Source organism: Prionailurus bengalensis, chromosome A1 (assembly GCF_016509475.1).
Source record: "Prionailurus bengalensis isolate Pbe53 chromosome A1, Fcat_Pben_1.1_paternal_pri, whole genome shotgun sequence".
Classification (NCBI taxonomy): Eukaryota; Metazoa; Chordata; class Mammalia; order Carnivora; family Felidae; genus Prionailurus; species Prionailurus bengalensis.
In genome coordinates, this window is record NC_057343.1 from 213,250,641 (window position 1) to 213,277,962 (window position 27,322).

The following is a 27,322-nucleotide window of genomic DNA, read 5'->3' on the forward strand; positions in this document are numbered from 1 at the left end:
AGTAATTATCAGTTTTGTTCTTAGGGGTCCTTCCTAGGTTTCCATTGCACTTTGTACATATCTCCAAGGATAGTCATTGCTTTTAGTGTAGCTTACATAACTCTTCACTAGGTCATAAGCTCCCAGAGTAGTTGCTCTAGCACACACACAAGAGAATAATCTAGAGATACATTAAAATACAGATTCCTAGGCCCAACCCTAGAGATTCTAATACAGAGTGTCTAAGGCAAGACTCATGAATTTGCATTTTTGCCAAGCTTCCAGGTGATTATAATGCTCCTGGTTCAAAGACCACACTTTGAGTGCCACTGTCCTAATGGATATGAACAAAGTCTTTTCCCCTTTGCTACTGTCATAATAGGTGCTCAAAAAATATCTCTTGAAGGGTTAATGAGGGAAAGAATAAAAGCCAGTTGGCAAAAATCTGTAAATAAGCAGATGGGCTAGCTCAAAATATTGATTTCTGTGATTAATCGATTTTATACCAAATGTTTGAATGAAAAAATTGGTTTCTGTAGTTTATACTTTTTAAAGAATACAGGTATATAAATAAGGCTAATAGATTTTGTTAATGACCCATACTTTTCTTCTGAAGAGTCTAAGACCCTGTATAGAAAATGTACACTTCCTCTTTGGTTCTCTTTTGACAAACTGTAGACTTAGAAATGGGCAAGAGTGTAGGTGAGAAGAAAATAGGAGGCTCTAAGGAGGATGGAGGAGTAGCAGGCAATTGAAGATGGCAAATTCTAGTGAAAGACAGATTATATTCTTGAATACATAGGAATTTTATTCTTGCATGTGTAGTTCAATATACACTGATTTACACTTTTGATCCTACAACGTAAGAAGTGATGGGATGCTACACACTGTATGGCGATGAATCAAATGACATGGAATAAGGTGACTGGTTGCATCCAGGCCTCTGTGCACATTTTAGGCTTCATCAAAGGAGACACAAGTGTCACAGGGGTAGTTGAAGCAGGGGTACAATGAGTTCTCATCTCATTGTACAGATGAGAACACAGGGCTCAGATGGTCTTAAAACCTTCTTAGTTCGTATCTCCCTTTGTGTCTGAGTAACTTTTTCATGGTGCCTCTTGGCCAAAAGAAATATCTAACCATTCCATTTATAAAGAATTAGGTCCCAAAAGCTTAAGTATTTATGCCCTAATAACTAACTGTTTGAGAAAACACACATACATTGAGAAAAAGCACTTTTATTTTTATTTCATTTTTAACACTCTTACTTATAGGTCATATATGTGTTGGACACTATGCAGCTTCTCATGCCTTGAAATAATATTGGGCACCACTACTCTCGTTGTCTGTTCCACATTTATTTTCATGCAGTACTTGCTTTTTATCGTGATTGTGGGAAATCCAGCCTCACAGAAATACGTAATCATTGAAAGGATTGTAGTGCAATCTTAGGTTGAAAGGATGAACTAACTCACTGATAGTTCATGGGGTATCTGACAGATGTTGAGTTTCACTCTGTTTACTATCTTCAAAACTTTAAATATCCTGAGGCACCCCTTTGAGGTCACTGTGGTGCCCAGGGCATCTTGGCACACAGTTTGGGAACCACCAGTTTTAAGTGATTTGCCCAGGAAGATACTGGTAGGAAGAGGCAGAACCAGAATTTAAATTTTTAATATTCTGACTCCGAGTCTTGCTCTTATACCATTTTTAAGGCCCTTCCTATAAGATTGTGTTCCTCTTGCCACAGGAACTTTTCATTTGAACTCAGGATCCAGCAAGGAAAATATGACCCACTCAGAGTCTTTAAATTAGAGGAAATTTATTCTTACACCATAAACAAAAATAAACTCAAAATGGATTAAAGACCTACATGTGAAACCATAAGATTCCTAGAAGAAAATAGGTAGTAATTTCTTTGACATCAGCTGTAGAAATATTTTACAAGATATGTATCCTCTGGCAAGGAAAACAAAAACAAAATTAAACTATTGATTCTACATCAAAATAAATAGCTTTCGCCCAGCAAAGGAAACCATCGTCAGAACAAAAGGGCAACCAATTGAATGGGAGCAGATATCTGCAGATGATATATCCAATAAAGGGTTAATATCCAAAATATGTAAACAATTTATACAACTCAACACCAAAAAAAGAAATTATCCAATTAAAAATGAGCAGAGGACCTGAATAGACATTTTTCCAAAGAAGATATACAGATGGCAAACAGACACATGAAAAGATCCTCAACATCACTCATCACCAAGGAAATACAAATTAAAACCACATTGAGACAACCACTTTACGGCTGTCAGAATGGCTAAAGTCAAAAACACAACAAATGACAAGTGTTGGAGAAGATGTGGAGAAAAAGGAACTCTCGTGCACCGTTGGTGGGAATGCAAACTGGTGCAGCCACTGAGGAAAACAGGATGGAGTTTCCTCAAAAGAAAAATAGAATTACCTTACGATCCAGTAATGCCACTACTTGGTATTTACACAAAGAAAACAAAAACATTACTTTGAAAAGACATATGCATCCCTATGTTTATTGCAGCATTATTTATAATAGCCAAGATATGGAAGCAACTCAGCCAAGATGGATGAAGAAGATGTGTGTGTGTGTATGTGTGTGTGTGTGTGTGTGCATATATATGTGTATAATGGGATATTACCCATGTAAAACGTGAACTTTTAGAGCACCTGGGTGGCTCAGTCTGTTAAGCGTCCAACTTCAGCTCCGGTCTCGATCTCAATGTTCATGAGTTCAAGCCCCGTGTTCGTAAGTTCAAGCCCCGTGTTGGGCTCTGTGCTGACAGCTCAGAACCTGAGCCTGATTCAGATTCTGTGTCTCCCTCTCTCTCTGCCCCTCCCCTGCGTGCATATACTCTCTCTCTTTCAAAAATAAACAAACAAAAAAAGATGAACTCTTGCCATTTGCGACAACATGGATGGACTTACTGGGTATAGTCCTAAGTGAAAGAGAAAGACAAATACCATGATTTCGCTCCTATGTGGAATTTAAAAAACAAAGCAAAGAAAAAAGGAGAAAAATAAACAACAACAAACCCAGACTCTTAAATACAGAGAACAAACTGGTGGTTGCCAGAGGGGAGGTGGGTGGGGGGATGGGTGAAATATCAATTAATCAATCAGGAAATTTAATATAGGGAATTACACTGGTGACATAAGTGCTGAGAAGCCCAGGGGACAGTGAAGCAACCCAGATATAAACAGCAACGGGAAGCCAGGGCCACTCCTATGGCTGCAGGAACAATGGGGAAGGCAGTGTTACCAGGATCCTGAAGCTAAGTTTGCTTGGTGGAAGCTAGACCCATCGTGGAGATGCAGCCACTACCACAGATGGCTCAGGAAGGAGAAATGGAGGGAGGGAAATACCAGGATCTTCTCTCCTGGCCCCAGTCTTCCCACCAATGCCTTTCATTGGCCAAATCTACCTAGAAGCAAGGGAACCTGGGAAGTGTAGTGTCTTATGATACAGAGCCTGTGAGGAGGAACAGGGAATGGACCTGAGCAAACAGGCTGTTGACTGGTTCTACAGAATTTCATGTAGGACCTGAGCAAACAGGCTGTTGACTGGTTCTACAGAATTTCATGTATGCACTTTATTCACTCAGTAATTCCTTTAGCAAATATTTGTTGAGGACCTACTAGGTGCCAGGTATCATGCTACACCTGGGGATTACCATAATGACAGAAATGGACCTGATCACTGCTCTTAAAGGGATCAAAGACTAACAGAAGAAATAGAATAAACACAGAATTATCTAGTTGGAAAATGTATTAAATGCAATGAAGGGAAATATCACAGTGCTGAGACAGGCTAGAGATTGGAGAAAGAGTGCAGCCTCTCACGGCTGTAAGTCTAGTTAGCTGATTCTTGAGGTGTATGTGCAGAAACTTGTGTTCAGGAAAATACAGAATATTTATATCTAGACAAAGTTTAGAAGAAGATATTGATGTATTTATTCATGTTTTGACTTACGACCTGCATAATACAGCTTCATTGTCTCAAAGCTGTGCATGTGATTGTGTGTAAGAGTGTGTGTGTATAGATACATGTGTGTGACAGAAACGGAGAGAACAGAAAGAACAGAGAAGGAAAGATTGCTTTAGACAAACATTCTAAGGAGCCAGAGGGCTCACAGCAGCTAATCTCCCTCATGCTTTCCTGACCCCACCCCCTTCCTTCTCATCATAACTTGTGATCTTAGAAGCATGAAAGAATTTGAGCCCCTCCCCCAGCTTGACCGTCTCCGTTGGCTGCTCAGTCAGGCTCCATGTCAAATCCGGCTTGGGGCAGAAACCTGAGGGCCACACAGAAGGTGGTGGGCTTGCAGGCAGTTTCCCTGTGGCCATGGGTGGCAACATCGGGCAGCTTGGCAGTCGCACCTACGAGTCCCTAGCTGACGATGAGCCCTTGGACCCTGAGGAGCCCCCCAAAAGACCCACGGGCAATCTCATCATGCACAGCATGGCCATGCTTGGCCGGGAGTTTTGCTACGCAGTGGAGGCGGCCTACGTGACCCCAGTCCTGCTCAGCGTGGGGCTGCCCAAGAGTCTGTACAGCATGGTGTGGCTCCTCAGCCCCATCCTGGGATTTCTGCTGCAACCCGTGGTGGGATCAGCCAGCGACCACTGCCGGGCCAGGTGGGGCCGGCGGAGACCATACATCCTCACCCTGGTTATCATGATGCTCTTGGGCATGACTCTGTACCTCAACGGGGATGCTGTGGTAGCAGGTCAGTGCACTGCACAGGCGGGCAGGCGGGGGAAAGGGGCCCATTATGCAACTCAATAGGAGTAGAATTCGGATTTCTTTATGTGACATTTCATTGGAAACCGGTTAAACTGATGATCTCTCCTAGGTTAAAATAAACTTCCACCTTGGAAGGACCCAAATTCTGTGGTTGGGGAGTCTTCATTTTTAGGAGCATCAGGATCCATTGCTGTTGTTGTTTCATTGTTGTGAGGATTGCAAAGTAGGAATAATTTTTTATCTGTTTTTTCAAATGAAATATTTTTACATATTTATTAATTGCAGTGTTCTTTGAACTTCGGCTTTAGTTAGTACTTTGTTGAATTAACCGTTTGCCAAATGACTCCATAAATACTAATAATAAATTACCTGTATGTCTAAATAAGGGCTAATTTTCTTCATAGCTTTAGGTAGAGTCTTTTAGTGGGTGCAGGGCATCAGCCTGTCAGCTCAAGGGCACAGTTTTGCACTGCAAATGCTGGACCAAAAAACCCCTGATGGTGAGCACTTTTTCTTGCAATTAATCAGCCACCAACTAATCAGTAATTGGTGGTAGTACATAAAAAGTACTTCATTTCATTGAATAAAGAATCGTTTAATACACATTTTTTGGCCATTAACTCTCAGGCTAGCAGAATGGATTATAATGAGGCAGGATAATCAGTTATCATTTGCATGTATTTTTTATTTTATTTATTTATTTTTTTAAATATTTTTTTAATTTAAAAAAAATTTTTTTGGGGGCGCCTGGGTGGCGCAGTCGGTTAAGCGTCCGACTTCAGCCAGGTCACGATCTCACGGTCCCGTGAGTTTGAGCCCCGCGTCAGGCTCTGGGCTGATGGCTCAGAGCCTGGAGCCTGCTTCCGATTCTGTGTCTCCCTCTCTCTGCCCCTCCCCCGTTCATGCTCTGTCTCTCTCTGTCCCAAAAATAAATAAATGTTGAAAAAAAAAAAATTTAAAAAAAAAATTTTTTTTTCACGTTTATTCATTTTTGAGACAGAGAGAGAGAGAGCATGAACGGGGGAGGGTCAGAGAGAGGGAGACATAGAATCTGAAACAGGCTCCAGGCTCTGAGCTGTCAGCACAGAGCCCGATGCGGGGCTCAAACTCACGGACCGCGCGATCATGACCTGAGCCGAAGTCGGCCGCTTAACCGACTGAGCCACCCAGGTGCCCCTTGTATGTATTTTTAAAATAATTTTTTAATGTTTATTTAGTTTTGAGAGAGAGAGAGAGAGAGAATGTGAGTGGGAAAGGGAAGGGGCAGAGAGAGAGAGACACACACAGAATCTGAAGCAGGCTCCAGGCTCTGAGCTGTCACCACAGAGCCTGATGTGGGGCTTGAACCCTTGAGCCATGAGATTATGACCTGAGCTGAAGCTGGACACTTAACTGACGAAGCCACCCAGGCACCCATCATTTGTATATATTTAAAAGCGGGCATAACTACATAAATTTGATTTATTTCTGCCAAGTATTTACAAAAACCCCTGGTAAGTATGGTTTCCCCTAGGGAGGAGTACTAAAGGACCTTGGAGGTAAAAAGTGGAGTATAGGCTTATTTTCCACTTATTTTTATACTGTAGTTTGTTTTTTTAATGTGCATAAGTTACACATTGTTCTCAAGTGAAACTGAAAGCAAGGGAACATTTTTGTTTTCTCTAATAGGAGATAGTGTGAATGAATTCTGACACGTCCACAGAGTGAATATTATTCGGCTGTTAAAAACTGTGCAGTTGCTCTCCGTTAAGTGAAATACAAAGATACGAGGAGAGTTGGTTATAAATGAACGTGTCCAACATGATCCCATTAGTGCTCCTCAAAACGTGGTCCTCAGACCCAGGGCATCAGCATCCGGGGGCTGTTAGAAATGCAAATGCCCAGCCCCACCTCAGACCTACTGGAGAAGACAGAGCCTACTGGAAGACAGAGCCTGATACTCTGTTGTGTTTTTTTAATTTTTTTTTTTAATGTTTATTCTTGAGGGAGAGAGAGTGAGCAGGGGAGGGGCAGAAAGCAAGGGAGACACAGAATCCGAAGCAGGCTCCAGGCTCTGAGCTGCCAGCCCAGAGCCCGACTCAGGGCTCGAACTCATAGACCGTGAGATCATGACCTGAGCCAAAGTCAGACATTTAACTGACTGAGCCACCCAGGCACGCCTCTGATTATCTGTTTTAACGAGTTGTCCAAGTGATGATTAAGGATGCTACAGTTTGAGGAGTACTGCATTAGGGCACCTGTATACACCATTTCCTGTATGTCTGTAAGTGCATAAAGGGATATCTGAAGAATGACCATCAGTAGGGGCTGGGACGAAGCATTTCCCCCAGCTTTTCTACATCACTGAAATGGTTTACGATAAACATGTATAATTTTTTACACAACTTTTTAAAAAGAGATATGACATAACTTGGTGCTTTTTAGTATATTCCCAGGGTTGTGCAACCATCACCACTATCTAATTGCACTACATTTTCATCACCCCGGAAAGAAACCTAGCAACCATTAGCAGTCACTCCGCGTTCCCTCCCCCTGACCAGGTGTAAGCAACCCCTCAATCTACTTTCTGTCTCTATAGATCTGCCCTTTCTGGCATTCACTTGTGTAATTTTGAAAACCTGAGAAAATGGTAAAGCTATGTTTATTTGGAAAAGCAACACAAAATGAAAGCAAAGGAAGATAATTTGATGACAGGACATTTTATTGGAAACAAAAATGCAAATCATCCTAACTCTGGATTTAGGTGATGTATGTTTCTTTCCTTTTTAGCTTTGATTGCTGATCCAAGGAGGAGGCTGATTTGGGCCATAACCATCACCATGATAGGTGTAGTTCTCTTTGATTTTGCTGCTGACTTCATTGATGGGCCCATTAAAGCCTACTTATTTGATGTCTGTTCCCATGAGGATAAGGAGAGGGGCCTCCACTACCATGCCCTCTTCACAGGTAAGGAATGTTCCAGAAAGTCTTTCCTTAAGTTCCCCAGACAGGGAGGCGCTTCCTCTGATGCCATCCAGTGTCTATGCATGTCAGAGTTTTTGAATGAATGGATCTGTTGATGGAATGCTCCCATCACGCGGGCTCTGTGTTTCAGTGCATTTCTCTAGACAAATCAGCTTGTGACTAGGCTATGGAGTTTTTGCAAAGGAAGTTTACATAAGAGCTTTCTGAAGAGTCATTTGTGGAGACATTTACAACTGCAGTGAAAAGAGGCCTTGTGCACTTTGCTTTTTGGTGTTTTTTTGTTTGTTTTGTTTGTTTTTTTTTTTGTTTTTAAATCACTAAGGTGGCATCAGCATTACCTAAGAGCTTGTTAAAAATGCAGCTTCCTTAAAATAAAAAAAAAAAGAAAAAAAAAAAGAAAAATGCAGCTTCCTGGGCCTCTCTTCCAGTTATTTTGATTCAGTGGGTTTCAGGTGGGGCCCAGAAGTCTACATTTTTAATAAGTATCCTGGATGATTCTGTGGCAAGTGACTTAACAACCACATTTTAAAACAAAAATAGAAACAAACCAAGCAAATGAAAAAATCCCACATGTCCTAGAGATTTCTTAGTTATATAAACAGTTGGCATTTCCTCAACCTCCTGCTTTGAAAAAGGCCATGCCCGAGGGACAATGGGGGGCTCTCTTCAATTCTTGGGGCTATTGGCAGGCTCCTTTGGTTGCTGTTGAGTCATTCATTTACAGCAATGCTAGCAACGTTCAATATCCATTTATAGAACACCAGTCAGGACTGTTCTAGGACTGGGAAGTGGAGGGGGTCATACATGAAATTACAACATGATCCTGTCCTGGGAGTGTTTTTATATCTAGGGGTGGGGCTCTATCAGTCCACCTTATTTGATATCTTTATGGCCCAGCCGATATATTTATTTCATATTTTGATATGTTCTGTCTCCGTTCATGGCCAGGTAGATCCCATGAGAAGCAGGATCTTGAGTTTTGTTCAGTTTATTTTCCACAGCCAAGAGCAGTGCTTGCCCATTGAAGCCACTGGCTTAATATTTGATGTTCGAGCAAACATCTAGATGGTGAACTCTGGAAGAAAGGGGGCTGCACAGCCAAGAGAGTAGCTCTTCCTTGCTTTAGGGAAGATGGAGGATCCAGAGTCCTGCCCATCTGTCAGTGGCCCCTGACCACACTAGCCTGCAGCTAAAAGGTCCCACAAGAGAGATTCAAACAGCATTTTCCTAACTTAAACCCCATAATTCCTTCTGCTTGATCATAATTTGCTGAAATTAATTACAACAGTGGGAGACTCTTGGGCTTTCCAACCTGACACATTGAGAGTTTTACTGCTCTCAAGTACTGTGGGCAATGTGGCCACCCTTTCCCAGCAACCCCCCCCCCCCCCCAGGCTTATGTCCCTGTTAGTCTTGGCTAAACGGTCTCTGCTTTGTTGTCTCGGATATTAGAAGATTGAATTTGGTCCTTGGGGAACTTTTCAAAGGCTAACACATGGTAGTATTTCTATAAATCTGAGAAAATATCTTGACGTTTTCTGTCGATATTAGTGTATGGTGGTCTCAGCAAATATGGTATAATTTTCATATTACCTTGGTTCAGGCTCCCACTACATCTTGTCTGAACTTTAGTACTTTTCCCTTAACTATCTCTCTAGCCTCTAATCTCTTCCGATTCCAATTGAACCAAAACACAACCTCCAGATTAATACTCCTAAAAGCAAACTATGACCAGGGCACTCTCCTGTTCCATCACCTGGACTGACTCCCCATTTGCCTGCTGGGTAAAGAACAAATTCCTAGACAGGATTCAAGACTCCCCATAATCTGTTTCCATCCTACTCTTCAAGCTTTACTTCTCATTACTTCCTCCACATTTTCTGTGCTTTGAATAATTTCCCAACATGCTCCTAGGGGCAGAGGCCAGCTCTGTTTTACTCACTGCATCCATCACACCTTCAATACAGCCTGGCACATCATACGTGCTCAAAATAAATATTAATGGGACAAACAAAAGAGGCTGTCCTTTGTGTTCCAACTTCTGGGTCTTTCCTCATGCCGAAATTCCCTTACCCCTTTCTCCCTTTGGAAATCAAAGCTGCATGGAAACTTTCCCCCCCCTTCCCAGGGAGAAGACCCCCTCTCTTCTAAATTGCAGTCAACCAACTTCTAACTTGGTCAGGGACCCCACGCAAAAATTGATCAAAGCAAAAGTATCAAGTAGATGAACATAGAGGTATGAATGAGGTGGGTAACTTCAGCAGGAAGAGATGGTAAGATAACAGTTCATCTCATACATATCCTGAACTTCATTGCCCTTGGGGCCCGTGTCATCTGCTTGAGCTGCCATAACAGAATACCACAGATTGGGTGCTTAAACAACAGAAATTATGTTCTCACACTTCTGAAGGCTGGAAGTCCAAGAACAAGGTGACAGCAGGCTTGGTTTCTGGTGAGACCTCTCTTCTTGGTCTGTACCTGGCCATCTTCTCACTCTGTCCTCACACAGCCTTTCCTCTGTGCATGCATTCCTGATGTCTCTTCCTCTTCTTACAAGGACACCAGTTCTATTGGTTATGGCCCCACCCTATGACCTCATGTAACCTTAATTACCTCCTTACAGTCCTTATCTCCAAATATAGTCACATTGGGGCCTAGGACTTTGACATATGTCTCTTTTAAGGTAGAAAGCAAAGCTTTCCTAAAACTCACACAGACTTTTGCTTGTTTCTCATTGGACAGAATTAGGCCACAGAATTAGGATATTGGGAAAGTGAGGGTTTAGGGCAGGGGTGGGAGAGCAGATCCTCTCTATTTGGGTTCTATTTGCCAGGAGGAAAGGGTAATTATTTTCAAATAGGCCAAAGCTGGTAGATATCACATAGAATATAAGCACAATTGAGTATTAGCCTAATGAGAAAAATTAAAGACCAAGACTATTGCAAGAAAGAGCTTTCAAAGCCCAATCTATTAAGGAATAATTGACAGGTAATTATATTTTAAAGTTATACTTCAGTTCACAATTTTACCTGACCACATTTATTATAGTACTGTTCACAGTCTCCCCTGTATTATAATTGTGTATTTATCTTTCTCTTTTACAAGATTTTGTAAAATACAAGATTTGTAAAAACATGAGTGTTTTCTTCCCCATGGCTTCTAACCTGTTGCATCATTGACAGCAGGTACTTAGAAATGTTAGTTACATAAAAGGAGACTTTTATAACCCTTAAGTTTCATGCAGTTTTACATCAGGTTGAACTGCGTGGCAAATTGCATCAATCAGATGAATATGCTCATTTAATCACCTTGCTTTGTCTCCTGACCAACACTGAACTCTGAATCCCAGACAACTGTCTCCAGTTATAGGGGGACCCCTGAGAGCGTGTGGATAGCTCAAAGCAAGTTTTTTTTTTCCTATTAGAAAATTAGCTTAAAACATCTTCCTCGTCTAAAACAGTACAGTAAAGTCTCACCTCATTTAAAACTTAGATTCTAGAAGTCCATGCCTAAGTGATAATCACAGAGAGTCTACATTATTCATGAATATCTCTCAGATCACACATAAAATACAGTATACCTTTTTGCTTTGTTTGTATGCACAGACCTGCATAGTGACGGATATACATATAAATATATCTGCAGAAACATCTGCTCTTTAATGTTTACTGCTGGACATGGGCTCAAAGAAAGAGGTAGAAGATAGGGTCACCTGTATTATTTAGAATGTTTTTCTTTTCTCTCTCCTCCCCTCCCCCCTTTTTTTTTCTGAGAGAGAAAGAGAGAGTGGGCAGGGGAAGGGAAGAGGGAGAGGAAGGGAAAGAATCTTAAGCAGGCTCCACACTCATCGCATAGCCAGACATGGAGCTTGATCTCACGACTGTGAGACCATGACCTGAGCTGAAATCAACAGTCAGATGCTGAACCGACTGAGCCACCCAGGTGTCCCAACTCCCCTTCTTTTCAAAGTGTGAATAGTAACTGTCAATGCTCATTTAAAGATGAATGTGTGACCCCACCATAATGTCCTTGCTCTGAATGGAAGACCACATTGGAAAATGGAGTGAAAAATAACAGTACATTATCATACTTCTCTGTCTTTGCATACAGGCCAAATCTCCTGAATGTACATGAACCTGGCAAAGAGATATCTAAAGCATACTCCTTGCATCAGGCATTTAATGATAAAGGCCTGTTCAGTGCCAGAGCCCATTTTGATTTTCGTTCACCCAAGGAATTCAATCATCTGAGTAAATTGAAATCCTTCTTATTTATTTCAGAGCTATTTATTTCATTTTAGCCTAGGCCCAACAATTCCAAGTGCTTTGCAAAAAATGTCAAAGGGTTTCTTGCCAAAATATTTCCCAGCATATTTCTGACTTCTTTTTTTTTTTTTTAAGAAAAGACTCTACTGACTCCCAGGGGAACATTTTAGTTCCCCAGCTTCTTCTCTCTCTTATATTTAAAGGTAACTAAACCTACTCTCCCTCCATCCCTGACATATGTGGTGTATTTCATAGATACACCCTTGTCTTGCTACCCCATGCCTTCACCTCCGGGTGCATCTGGGCCTGCAGAACTCACATTCACGAGTAAAGAATTCCTTCTTTGTGCCAGAATGCTTCTAACTGAGCACAAACCTGCTAAGTTGAACCTAAGGCCTTGCTACCATTAGCAGTTGACTCTATCCAGCAGGGGGTGGCCAGGGCAAAGCATGATGGGAAAGGTTGTCCCGTTTCAAATCCTGGCCCCTTTTCTTAACTGCTGAGTGCCTTTAGTATTTCTGAACTTTTGTTTCCTCACAGGGTTGTGAATCTTCGCACAATGTTAGTTATTAATATCCTGCCAAATGCCCAGAGCAAGGAATCATTTAAAAGGATCAAACACCAAATGTCTGTGTTTAGTTCATTTTTTTCTGTTTCCACTGGGCTTGTAGAACCCATCAAAGTTTTTTTGTGGTGACTCGGAGAGGAACTTGCCCCCAGGTACATCATTGCAAGAAGATTGGGTAGCTTGTGGAGCACAACCTCTTTTAATTTTTCTAGCTTTTTAATATCTCAGGTTACAAATGCTCTGGTTAAGAGTAATTAAGGACTAAGAAAAGACTATTAAAAATGAAGTGTAGACATGGGCTCCTATGAGCAAATCTTTCACACAAGTGGAAAAGATGCTGTGTTTCATGTTAAAGTCTGTTTGAATGGTTTCTCCTTGAGTAATTGCCGCATGAATGGTTTTCTTGTGTCAACTGGGTTCCCTTTGAAGTTTCTGTCACTCGTGGACTTTCACATCTCCTCAGTCACTTAGCTTAGGAAGGATGTGGCTAGAGAGTAAGCCAAGGACACAGGAATTTCAGCTTTGTGGGCAACATGGATCATTCAGAGCAAAACAATTAATGTCTCCAAATTGTCATTTCTTTTCCATTCAAGTGTGAGCAACATACGTCTCAAAGAATCTCAAAGGCAGATTAAAGAAACACCTGAGGGGATTTTTCCTTGGCTCTGTCCTCTCCTAGAAAGCTCTTCCCCCAGATACCAAATCAACTTGGCTCGTTGGCAAGTTGGTCACATGACCCCTCCTCTGTGATGTGTTTATCATTACGTGACTATATTATTTATTCATTTGTTTATTGTGTATATTCTGCTTCTGTACCTGACCTATATAAGCTTCCTGAGAGCAGGAACATTATCTTTCCTATTCGTTGCTATAGCAACAGTCTTTAGAATATTCCTGGAATATGCTCAAGAACTATTGGTGGGACAAATATTGTATTTTAGCATCCTCATTGTACCTTTGAGGAAGCTGTGTTACTAAGAGGTAAAGTGATTAGTCCAAGGTCACACAGCTAGGTAGCAGTACACTAGAGCAGGGGCAAAAGCCCTACCAACCTACCAACCAACTAAATCATCAGCCAACTAAAAATATGGTTTATGTTTTTGTCCAGGCTCCCCTAAAAGCTGACCCCAGAGAAAGTTTGTATGCAGAGTTTACTTGGGAAAGGATTCCAGAGAGTGAGAATGAGGGAGTGGTGGAGTGGAACAGACCAAAGAATACAAGAAGCATTGCAGAGTTGGCCTTTGCTCTAGGTGACTTTCCATCTCACCAAGACCCTCTTAGGAGCCTAATGTAGTTCATCTCAGAACTTTCTCTTTGAGGGGATCAAGAAGGGGGATTAATCCATTGGCTCCAGTCTCTACTGGCCAACGGTGGTCCCATGGGTGTGAACCTCACTTGTGTGAGTGCTGACCCCGACCTGAGTGTGGGTCCAGATGCACCTGAAAAAAGGTGGTCAAAACTGGTTTGGAACTGGCCACTGCAGTAGCTGTTGGAGAAAGGGGGGGTTGCTGAGAAGACCGGCTGTATTGCACATGGGCTGTCCCTTTCAGTTCATGACATCTAGTCCTGAGCTTATTCTCTCTAGCATAAGTGCTTCATGCTACTCAGTCGACATTGGAAGGGTTAAAGCATTTTGCAAAGTGCTCAGTGATTTATAGTAAAATGAACACTTATAGTACTTATAGTAAAATGAGCTGTTGCAACCCAGAAGTAAAATATTAATTCTGCAGAGTTAAAGAAAACTCAGGGTAATCACAAATGGCTCTAGACCCCGGCCAATTAATTACTTGACCTTGCAGTCATTTCTAATCCTTAAGAAAAGAAACAAGAGTCAGGATTTATGTGTCATGTCAGGAAATGAGAAGTTTCAGGAATCTTATCTGAACTACAGTAGCAATGGTTAGGCATATGCTCAAATCAAGAAATTTGCTTCTGGGAAAATGGTGAGATAATTAAAGTGAATATACCTTTATGTGAGCCTTATTGCATTAGACATACTAGTACATATCAGTAGCTTTCAGCACGAACACAAATTGCATTTGACCTCTGGCAAACACACCACTCCAGTTCTCTGCATTTATTTAATTGTGGAGAAGAATATGATTTTGGCACTGCTTTACTGCAAATATTTTTGCCTACGGCATAGCTTATGCCCAATAATGGAAAGCGTTGGATAAATCTTTATGTCGCAAATGGGTGGGATCCTAAACCCCAAACTTAATTTAATTGCTCCTTTGTTGAGCCCCATCACCACAGGATGGTGGAAATTTAGTCTCAGTTTGGAATGTTCTCCCATCCCTTTACCCAAAGGTTGCATCGAAGTCCTGGGGACTTAGAGTGCAAGGGCTTGAGGGCATAGAGTCCCTGGGTTTCAATGTCATCTGTTCACCCTGGCATTTCCTGAGATGTCCATTGTCCCACCACATCTCGGCCAAGCTGAAGTGGTCACAATGGAGTCATCTCTTCTCATCTGTAAGGCCCCTGCAGAACCACAGGGTTCTCAGCCCCCTCTGCCATTCTGCTCTTCCCACACCAGGCCAGGGTGAGGTGAACTCTGGGAGCTGCAAACTCTGTGTTTTGCTTTCCTCCTCTCTAAAATAGAGATAAAAATACAGCTGATCAATTATTCGTGGGTTGTTACTTGCAAATTTGCTCACTAAAATTTCTTTGTAACATCAAAAGCAATACTGTTAGCTCATTGCCAGTCATTTGCAAACAAGTGCAGAGTGTAGGAGGGCAATTTGAATCACCCACAGCCTCATGCCCAGTTGAGGTAGGTCCAGGTAGCACTCTGCCTTCTTGTTTGGTTTTCATTCTGTAAACAGTTGTCCTTTAGTGGTGTATTTGGTACCAAATTGTTAGCATTTGTGTGTGTGTGTGTGTGTGTGTGTGTGTGTGTGTAATTTCATTGCTTAAGATGGTCCCCGATGTAGTGCTCAAGTGCCGTCCGGGCTTCAAAAGTGCAGGAACATTGTGATGTGCCTTGTGGAGAAAATATGTGTGTTAAGTTTTGTTCAGGCATGAGTTATAGTTCTGTTGCCCATGGGCTCAGTGCTAATGAAGCAACGATATATACTAAATATCTTTAAATGGAAGCACACCGTGTGCGTAAATGGAAAAGCACTGTGTTGTTCACTTGTTGAAGATGTGACTAGAAGTTTGCAGTAACTTAGCCCTGTATTTCTCCTCAGAGGAGTCATTTGCTACTTGCTAATTCAGTGTTTGGGGTGACTTTCAAGAACACAGCTACCACTAATAATAAGAATATATTGCAGGGCCACCTGGGTGACTCAGTTGATTGAGTGTCCAACTCTTGATCTTGGCTCTGGTCATGATCTCATCATTGGAGAGATTGAGCTCCATGTCAGGCTCTGTGCTGACAACGCAGAGCCTGCTTGGGATGTTCTGTCTCCCTCTCTCTCTCTGCCCCTCCCCTGCTTTCTCTTTCTCTCTCTCTCTCTCTCTCTCTCTCTCAAAATAAATAAATAAATCAACTTTAAAAAATAATATGCTGCAGTACTTTCCTGAAAGGTTGTTGTGAGGATTGGATGAGCCAATATATGTTAAGCACTTGGAATAGAGACTGACACGATAAACACTTCTATCTAGACCCACCACAAGCCATTTCTTCCTCGAGGTCTTATTGCCTCCCTGGGGTCTACCCAGGGCATGAGGCGTTGGTCCCTTCTGTTCTGGGATGCCCCTAGACATTTGGGGGTGGTTCTACCTACACCCCCCCCACCTCCCACCCACCCCCAATACCAGCTAGACCCTAGGAAAGAGGAGCAGAACCACTGCCTTAGGAATTCACCGGTATATGTGCACCCAGCATGAATGCCTTGCTCTTAAATCCCATTTTCTACTGAATCTTCCTTCTATGTGTTTGGAGCCTAAGGGCTTTTGAAACTCAGAAGCAAGAAGACACATTCTTGTTTCTGTGCTTTCCGCTTTCATGTCCTTCCCCCAAAGCAATGAGGTATTGCGGCTCAGCTTGAATGTGAAGAAGGGCCCAAAGGGACAAAGATATAAGGAAATACCCCAGGACCACAGGTAGTGGTGGGTGGATGGAAACAGTGGTCAACACTTTAAATGTTATCTCACCATCTTTTAGGAGAAAAGTTGCCTTGTGAATCTAAAGAAATGTCAAGTTGCTTGTGTCTTCTCTCTTTGACCAGAGTATATGTGTCTGTTTGATTTTCCTTGTACTTTCAGCGTCCAAGAGGGCAGTTCATGTTTGTCTTATTCATTGCTGTGTCCCCAGTGCTTAGCACAGTTCTTGAAGAGTAGATGCTCCATCAATTTTTATTGATAAACAAATAGGTCCGAGGAGACACACACACACACACACACACACACACACACACACAGTAACTGGTACTTATGGTAATTCTCCAGGATTAGTGTGTATATATTGGGGGAAGGTAGGAACCATATACCTAATTAAACACTTTCATGGCTATTTTCTTAGCATATAGAGTAGAGTCAAAATCACTGTCTCGTGAACACCATGGAAATGGGCGGCGGGGGCGGGGGGGGGTTTAGTCTGATCTCTTGCTGAAGTGAAGTAGCTGGCAGCACACTGTTAGCTCTCTTGACTTAAGCTATTTTGCCAGCAGAGTATGGATTGTTAAGCCACACCCCTGAAGCAGAGAGACAGCTACAGGTACATAGCAGATGTGGAGTTTGTCTCAGATAGATTCTCTAGAACTGAAACTCCCCGAATTACCCATTTTACCTATTATAGTTGCAAACTAAAGAAAAACAACCCTATTTCAGTGTGTTTGGATTTCTTCCAGGATGAGCCATTGTTGGAGTTACATCGTAAGTTATGAAATGCAACATCTATCTGTCAAGCCGTTCGTTCTTCTGAGGTTGGTTATGGTCTGAGTTTGCAACATGGCCTGGCTATGTGAAGGAGCCAGCTAGATCATTTATGGGCTCTTCTTTGTAAAGGCCTGTTATCTGACATCAGCAGATGTCCTGTGGATGTTTCAGCTTATGGTCTGGCCAATAGCCTGATGATTAATTCCAGGGCCCCAATGAGAGTGATGTTGGAAGAGAGATAAATGCAGTCTGGATGTAGATGTGGGAGCTGTTATTGGCCTTTGTTGCAGCTAAGATGATGGGGCTTTGTCTTGAGACTATCTCTGAAGATAAAATCCTTAGCTTAAGCAAAAGCAGCAGAAAGGAAAGCCTTCCATGAATTCCTACAGCCCTCTGCTGGCCCTTATCATGTCGGAGGGTGTGAATAGATAAAATTTAAATGTTTCCATCCAGAGTTTTAATATGGTGTCTATGGAATAATTACCCAATGGCCCACTATTCCTTCACAGGGCATATTTTGTTGTAACATTTACAACATCCCCCAATAGCTTTGGGAAAAACAAAACAGTTTTGCCTGTTTTGTTTTCCTCCCCTCCCTAAGAGGATTGGAAATTCTCCAAGGTCCTTGAAGCAGGTGTCAAAATTTTGCTTGACCAATTCGTGAGGGAACTGACAGGAAAGACATAAAGAACAGTTCCCCCAAGTTCTTGCACAGTGTGTATGTGTGTGTGTGTGTGTGTGTGTGTGCGCACATGTGTGTGTGTGATTAGCAAAAGAAAAAGTGGTAGGTTAGATATAAATCTGATTAGCCTTCTACAAGTCAGTAAAACTATAAGTCCTCTGTAATATTTTTGTTACAAGTATGTTTGTAACTTGTCTATTAGGCTATAAAAACATAATACAAATCATAGAACCCTAATAATGTCTGCAAATTAACCTCAACTTTATAGAACTACACATCATTGTGCTTTGTCAGTTTTAGACTATTGGTCAAATATCCTGTAACAACAAAGAACTGTTGTTACAATTTCCCAAGAATGTCAGATAAGGGTGGACCAGGTTGGTTGGAAACTGCTCAAAAGAATCCGGGATCTCAGGCCGTACCCTTGAAGCTTTAAAATCAGAATCTGTGCTATAGATTGAATGACTCCATGTATACGCTAAAAACCTAATACCCGATGTGATGTTATCAGGAGGTGGAGTGATTAGGTCATGAGGCCTCATTCATGGAATTAGAGCTCTTAAAAAAGTTACCTTACCACTTATGCCAAGTGGGATCGCAGTAAGAAGACAGCCATCAACAAGAAGCATTGCATCACCAGACACCCAGTCTGCGGACGGCACGGTTGTAAACTTCCCAAACAACAAAAGTGTGAGAAGGAAATCTCTGCTGCTCATAAACCACACAGCTTCTGGTATTTTTGTGCTAGCAGCCCAAACAGACCAAGACAATCTGCAATTTAATAAGATATCCGTGTGATCCAGGCACACCTTAAAGTTTAAGAAGCATGGCTCTAGACTGATACTTTGTAAATCAGGCACTTGCCACTGTTACTTTTTCCAGGTTTGGGATACATCTTTTTTCCACAATACTTGCCGCTCTCTGCCACACTGGGTCAGCGCTAGGCCCAAGTCAGCCCCCAGAATGATCCCTGGATTCTAATCACTGGGCCTCGATGACCAAGTCCTTGCAGCCAGCCCTACGCAGCTTGTCACCCGAAGGCAGTAACTGTCTTCTCCCACTTATGGGGAAGGGTTTGGAATTAGGGTTTCTGTAAGCAAGTCTACAGGGCACTCATTTTGGGGCCCTTGTTCTGCCACTGTATGTACTAATCATTTACATAGTGTTGTCGTGTTAGCCCTCACAAAACTCATACATGGAGGCCTCACGACCCCCACTTCTCAGAGAAGTGCCCAAGATCACATGACCAGAAAGCACACAGATGCAAATTGAAATCAGGGAAAATTCCAAACCCCTTCTCTCCATGCTGTCTCCGGTCACTTAACCACTGTAGCCTGTGGCTTTCAGATCGAATTCAACCAGATGAATTCCAAACATCCTCCCACCTCTAAAATCTTTGAATCCATTAATATATTGAACTCTTATGAACTTCATTGCTAATTAAGAGGAATCCTATAAAAATTATTAATAATCAAAAATAATCAATAAAGATATTTGGGGTGTCTGGGTGGCTCAGTTGGTTAGGCATCTTTTTTGGTTCAGGTCATGATCTCACAGTTCATGAGTTCAAGCCCCACGTCGGGCTCTGTGCTGGAAGCTTAGAGCCTGGAGCCCACTTTGAGTTCTGTGTCTCCCTCTCTTTCTCTGCCCCTCCCCTGCTTACACTCTGTCTCTCTCTCACTCAAAAATAAATAAACATTAAAAAAATTTTTTTAAATAAAAAAAATCAACATCATCTTGGTACCAGTAGCTAAGCCCTGGTTATTAACAAATAAACTCTTCGAGACTCCTCTATCATATTTGAATACCCAGGTCACAGTTTTAGCATCATTTATTACTGTTTTTTAATACTGTAGTTTATTTTTTATTTTTTAAATTTATTGTCAAGTTAGCTAACATACAGTATATACAGGGTGCTCTTGGTTTTAGGGGTGGATTCCTGTAATTCATGGCTTACATACAACACCCAGTGCTCATCCCAACAAGTGACCTCCTCAACTACAGGTTTTTTGTTTTGTTTTTTTTTAAGTAGCTGTTTACTGGGGCATCTGGGTGGCTCAGTCGGTTGAGTGTCCAACTTCAGCTCAGGTCATGATCTCACAATTTGTGGGTTGGAACTCTACATCAGACTTTGTGCTGAGAGCACGGAGTCTGTTTGGGATTCTCTGTCTCCCTCTCTTTCTGTCCTTGTCCTGCTCACACTCTTTTTCTCAAAAATGAATAAACATTAAAAAAAATTAAAGTAATTGTTTACTTACCTGCTTCTCCCACTTGGAACTTCCTTCTGGGGAAAAGGGGATGGGGAGCAGTGTCTTATTTACATCCATATCCCCAGAAACTAGGAGAGCTTTTCACATATATTCAGTGCTCACTAATATCTATTGAAGTACACTAAGCCAGCAGACATAAAAAGAGATTAGGAAACCCTCCAATTGCAGGACTTGATAATTCTAGTTAATATCTAATATCAATCCATTATTAGATTTATACCCATACATTTGTATTCATAAAATAAAACCACCATTCTATTGCACGTGGAAGGTTTATTTCACAGGTAAATTCTTTTTTTTTTTTTTAGTTCATTTATTTTGAGAGAATAAGCACACACATGTGAGTGGGGAGGGGCAGAGAGAGAGAGAGAGAGAGAGAGAGAGAGAGAATCCCAAGCAGGCTCCATGCAGCCAGAGCCCAATGTGGGGCTCAAAGTCAAAAACTGTGAGATCATGACCTGAGCTGAAACCCAGAGTCAGATGCTTAACCCACTGAGCCACCCAAGTGCCCCACATATAAATTCTTTTAAATAGGCAGGGGTCTTTTGCTCCGAATTTTCTTTGTTCAGTGGAATAGTAAGTGTGAAGGAAAGAGGCATAAATGACAGGATAATTAAATGACAAATGACAACTGTTGACCTGGCTATAAATTATAAGTCGTTTCAAAAAAGGAATGTGTAAGTTTTTCATAGAATTAATTAAGGTCAGGGCTTTTCAACTGGAGGACATTTTGCCCCCTATGGGACATTAGACATTGTCTAGAGACATGTTCGGTTGTCATCGCTCGTGGAGAAGTCATTGCTGGCATCTAGTAGGTAGAGGCCAGAGATGCTGCTAAACATCTTATAACGCATAGAACAGTCCTTCACAACGAAGAATCCTTCAGCCCAAAATGTCAGCAGTGCCAGAATTGGGAAATCCTGATTTGGATAGGCCCGCAAATAGTGCTGGGAATTTAGTACATCTTTATTGGTTGATTGCTTGGCTCAGCACATGACCTCTGAAACCAATGGCATCTCCATGATTGGATAAGGAGAGTCATTGTCTGATAGTGATCCAGAGGCACCATTTGTCCCAGAACTGCCCTCTGAATCATAAGTATGGCTGGCTCAAGGGCCTCTCCTTCTTCTCAAAGCCTGGGACCTACCATCTAGGACAGGTCACTATATGTGTCATTTGTCTATTTATGTATTTTCCCATCACCCATAACTAGACCATATATTCCTGTTGGCAGGAGACATAAGTTTAACTTTTTCACATCCATTTATCACAGTTTTCCATAATTCTGTCTTATAATGCTTTGACACTCAGGGCATGACAATGATGCTTTATTTTTGGGAATCATTGGTTGAACAGTTGGTCATCTGTAAATATCCTCTATAGTAAATTGCAAGTAACCATAATGTAGACTGACCAGAATCAATCATTCTCCCACCATTTGGGATAAATTAGGAGTCATGGCATTTGACATTCAAATTTGTGTTCCTGGAGTCAGGATTTATATTAGGTGTTCAGGGTTAGAGAAAGAGAATTCCTTAAGTTCCGTTTTCTTCCTTGATTCCCTGGTTTATGAAGATATTGTCTTTATCTGGGAAATAAAATGGAGACTTCACTCACACAAGAAAAACAAAACCAAAAACAAAACTTTTCTGTCCAGGTAGATATTTGTGTTTGGTGAGACATGATGGGAGGTTGACATTTAAAGGTGTCTGACAGGTTGATCAGCCTACACAAGTTCGTGGCTCAGGTAGGAGGTGTGTTGGGCATTCATCTCCTCACATCCCTGGGTACCTCCCACCTCTGGGGGGTGCCCCTCTCTCATCCCTGCATTCTCAGGATCACTGATGCCTCCACGATGAACAAATACAGTGTCCTGCTTAGGTGAGGGGCACTTGTATTTTAAAATCCAAAGAGAATGAATCACTGCTAATGGGATTTCAATTATTATACCATTAAGGCAGGATAGATTTGGGGGAGTCCTTTCTCAGTGTTCCTCAAGTCACACTGTCATCAGCAAAAGCAGGTAAAACAAGCAACAGAAAGACAGGGACCTGAAAGGTCCAGGTCCTGTGACATGACAATACGATTTTTAAAAATTCATGTTTCAACTTGTGTTATTTGTTCTGTGGCTATCAACTAGGAACAAGTTCCTTTAGCTTCTAATAAAGGAATGAAGACAGTGCAAAGCTGTTTCATCTTTGCAAACTTGCGTTGTGCTAGGAAGCTTATTAATAGATAAACGACATTACAAATGATTTTATTGCAACCAGAGGTTGGTTTTCTCTGGGGCTATTTAAGGGCAGGAATTTTAGTTCCAAAGCAGTTTAGAGACTACAGTTTGCAAGGCCACGGGACTTCTGTTGGTGTCAATATTCGTTTCTGGCACCGGTCCATTTTACTCTTTTATTATCAACCCCATATTATGAGTGAGAAAGTCCAAAATCACAGCAAGTACATGCCAGAACCAAGCTTTGAACACACGTTTCCTGGTTGCAGATGTCTTGACTTGCTGCTGTGTTAACTCTCCATCATAACCAGGCTCTGCTGGCTTCAGGGAGCTTTCCCACTGAAGGGGAGGGCCTGGGCACCATGGGAAGAGAAGGCAGTTTGCTAAATATGCTAATGCAGCTTTCTTGCTTTCCAGGTTTTGGAGGTACGCTGGGTTACCTTTTGGGTGCCATCGACTGGGCCCATCTGGAGCTAGGAAGAGTGCTGGGCACAGAATTCCAGGTCATGTTCTTCTTCTCTGCCTTGGTGCTCACTTTGTGTTTTACTATTCATCTCTGTAGTATCCCTGAAGCCCCACTTAAAGATGTTATAAAGGACATTTCCCCACAGCAAGCCCCCCAGGACTTTCCATTGTCACCAGACAAAATGTACCAGTATGGGTCTATTGAGAAAGCTAAAAATGGTTATGTAAACCCGGAGCTGGCAATGCATGGGGAAAAGCCCCCAAATCCTGCTAAACAGGTAAGATGCAAATTCTTTTTTCTTCACTCAGGAAAAATATCCTTGTTCTTACCCTTTTTATTTTGTTTATTATTCTTGGTTTTGTTTGCTTTTTTGATATGATAATTTGATGTGAAGTCTAATTGAATTCTCCAGTCTCCTATAGCTCTTATCCCTTTGAATTAAAATTTGCACCTCAAAAAAAATTGTGTGCGTTTTCCTCTGGTCTTCCTCTTACTCTTTTCAGAGCATCAAACTAGGAAAGATGAAGCCAGTTCCAAAATGTTAGACCGTAAGAGAAGCCTGGAACCATCTTCAGGCCTTAAGAAATATCTTTACTTCTTAGATTGGGATTATAAATTTGTTCTTCCAAATGATAGCATCCCTGGGTTGGTAACTGGGCTGGGCATGTTTAATTCGTGTCTAATGAACTGATTTGAAAAAAAATTTTTAGGCCATTTTCAGTGAACTAGTCAGTGAATTAATTAGCTTAGAATTTAAGGAAAATTCTACTAAATTACAGAGAAATTAGGTTAGGAGGAAATGGTCAGAGAGAAGAAGCTAGGGCTATGTTGACCAATATATTGGCTATTCGTCCCATAAGGCTATTTAAGTTTAAATTCATTAAAATGAAAAAAATTAAAATGTCAGTTCCTTGGTTGCCTTAGCCACATTTCCAAGGCTTAATAGCCCCTTGGGGCTAGGAGCTACAGTACAAAGCAGTGCAGGTATGGAACATTTCCATCATTGTAGAAAGTTCTGTTGGACAACACTGACACACAGCTGCATGCTCCTTCAAGCTGACTTTGATGGCAATACCTCAGGGATGGAAGTACAGAGGATTTCCTCACTGGCAAAGAGGTTGTGAAAGACCTGGGTTTAAATTTTGATTCCTCTAGCTGGCTGACCTGTTTTATTCATTCAACAACCATCAGGCATTTGCTATAAAGAGCCTAAAGAGGGGCGCCTGGGTGGCGCAGTCAGTTAAGCGTCCGACTTCAGCCAGGTCACGATCTCGCAGTCCGTGAGTTCGAGCCCACGATCTCGCAGTCCGTGAGTTCGAGCGCCGCGTCGGGCTCTGGGCTGATGGCCTGGAGCCTGTTTCCGATTCTGTGTCTCCCTCTCTCTCTGCCCCTCCCCCCGTTCATGCTCTGTCTCTCTCTGTCCCAAAAATAAATAAACGTTGAAAAAAAAAATTAAAAAAAAAAAAAAAGAGCCTAAAGATTAAAAGTGCAAATGTTCAGATCCTGCCTCTACCAGCTCTGGAATGCATGACCTTGGGCATTTACATTTCTCTAAAATGAGAAAGTGATTCTGTCTACCTTTAAGTATTTTGTGCAGATTACATGAGAGAATCCATACAATGTTACTTAGAGCGGTTCCTACCACATAGTGAGGTGTTTGGTAGAGGTGCCTATCATGAGCCTGGCAGAATGCTGAGCAGTCCAGACACAAATAGGGAACAGACTTCATCTGTGCTCTAACAGAACTTTCAAACAAGCTCAGTGAATCTCATCTCTATGAGCTTGACTTCTCTTGTTGGGTTGTCTTCTCTATATTCTAGGGTTATTGGGATGTTCAACTAAGATGAAGCAGGGAACGGTGCTTTTTAAGCTTTATATAAGTCTATGAGCATATCACAGTCAGTATTCACTCAACAAACTACTTTGGGTACGGAGTATGTACAAAGCTCTCTACCAGGTATTTAGAGATCATAAAATTGACTAATGTCCCATTCCTATGCTCAAGAACTTAGACAGCCCTACCAGGGGGCATAAGCCAATACTTATTTTCCAATACTTATTACCAATACTTATTTTCCAAGGTAGAATATACTTTACAAAATGAGGGTGGCTGTGCAGTTTGATAACTGGGATTATTATTTTTTTAATGGCAAGAAGCCTAAATTATTTCAGGATTCAAACTAGATCCCATAAAATCTATCTGCAATTCCTCCATGCCCTCATTGCTTACTTCAGCATTTCAATGGTCTCCTTTTGAGACTAGGAAGCTCTCTTCCCAATATTGCCTTTCTCATGTATAAATTCACCACCACCCAATCTCCGGCTGACAAAGGAGCACAATACATGCAGTAGAGTAACTCCTCAGGGCTCAAAACCATTGAAAGGGCTTCACCAAGGGAGCTGATGAGTCAGGGAATAAGATGCCAGCTGAATTTTCATTCTGAGTTAAAATACCCAAAGGGCTTTGAATATTCACATTCCCAGCTTTTACAGAAATAGTAGGCACAATTTGAAAGCTCATATTTATTTTTGGATGGAAGAAAATGTTAGATTAACAATGAAAGTAGAATGAAAATTATGTATAAGGCAGAAGCCTAAATTAATATTTGGAGTGAGGATGAATACTTGCTGGCCACATTCACTTTTTAAAATTCTGCATTTTTGGAAAGAAAACAGGGAAAGTAAAAAATAAATCACTTAGTCTGAGGCATGAAACCCAGGCTTTTTATTTTATCTTATTTATTTTATATTTTAATTTCTTCAGTAACCTCTATACCCAATAGGAGGCTTGAACCTACAACCCTGAGATCAAGAGTCACATGCTCTACCAACTAAGCCAGCCAGGCACCCCTTTATCTTCCTGTGGTTACTAAAAAGTAACAATCCTGCACTGAGTTTCTTTTACAGCAAACATTTATTTTAACAGTTACCATATTTTACATGCAAAAACAGTTATTTTTTCTAATTCCAAAGGAATGCCTATACTTTTTAAATACTGATTAAGTGCAGTTGTCCCCAATTAACTGCGGTTTCACTTTCCACGTTTCGGTTACCTGTGGTCAGCTGCCATCTGGAAGCGGATGATCCTTCTGACTTATCGTCAGAAGGTCAGTAGTAGCCCTAGTGCTATGTCACCACGCCTCACTTCATCTCATCACATAGGTATTTTATCATTTCACATCATCACCAGAAGAAGAGTGAGTATAACACAATACCATATTTTGGGAGAAAGAGACCACATTCACATAACTTTTATTAGCATATATTATTATACTTGTTCTATTTTATTATTAGCTATTGTTGTTAATTTCTTACTGTGCCTAATTTATAAATTAAACATGATTACAGGTACGTATGTGTAAGAAAAAACATAGTCTACAGGTTTCGGTACCATGTGCAATTTCAGGCATGCACTGGGAGTCCTGGAATGTATTGCCTATGGATAAGGGTGGGGATGACTGTATAAGAAAATCAGTTCAGTCATGGTCAGTTGGTTAAATACTACAAAATTGACAACTTAAAAAATCAACTTATACAACAAACCTACAATGAGTAAATATAATTTTCCACAACAAAGAAGTAAAAAGCATTATCATATAAAGTGTAGAGTTATAAAAACAATATTTTGTTATAGTGAAAATAGAAATTCCCCAGAGACCATCTTATAAATAAACTAGCCAGGACTCAATTTCGTTATGTCAAGATTCAGATTAAATAAAGATATGACAAGAAAGACCCATCACCCCACAATGATTGATGTTTATAGTCTCAGTGTCTTCAGGGCAGCTGACTGCTCAATATTCTCAAGCTTTCTTTCTTCTCTTATATAACTAGATGCTAAAGGCTGTTTGACTCTTTGTATTCAAAACTGTTGTGTCAATAGTTCAAAATTCTCATTTTCTCAAGGCTTCTGATACAAAAAGAAAGTGTAGCTTCTGGTTTTAACATAATTTAAGTCTAAATTAAAGAATATGGGCATGTGTATTCAGTGTGTGTGTGTGTGTGTGTGTTCTATATTGTTTTCACTTCTGACTCCACATAGGGCTCATTTATATGTGCTGACTCATCGCAAGATCCAGGGAAATAAACTGAGAAGAGATACTTGGTCAAGAACAGGGAACTGTTTGGCTCTGTACTAGTTTTGTATTGCTACCTAGAAAATTACCACAGCTTGAGCAGCTTGAAGCCATATTTATTATCTCACAGTCCTGTAGGTCAGGAGTCTGGGTGGGCTCCACTGGGTTCTCTGCTTAGGGTCTCACAAGGCTGAAATCAAGGTGTTGATTGAGGTGCAGTC

At 41.3% G+C, this 27,322-nt stretch overlaps 1 protein-coding gene across 1 annotated transcript in view; it reads left to right on the forward strand.

The window, feature by feature from the left end:
- The first annotated feature begins 4,254 nt into the window (after nt 1–4,254).
- SLC45A2 (solute carrier family 45 member 2) overlaps nt 4,255–27,322 on the forward strand; it is a 33,933-nt gene continuing 10,865 nt past the window's right edge. Inside the window, exons 1-3 of the mRNA XM_043600248.1 lie at nt 4,255–4,742; nt 7,529–7,705; nt 22,977–23,302. Of these exons, the coding sequence (XP_043456183.1) occupies nt 4,358–4,742; nt 7,529–7,705; nt 22,977–23,302 (888 nt within the window). The 5' untranslated portion in view covers nt 4,255–4,357. The remainder of the gene's footprint in view (nt 4,743–7,528; nt 7,706–22,976; nt 23,303–27,322) is intronic.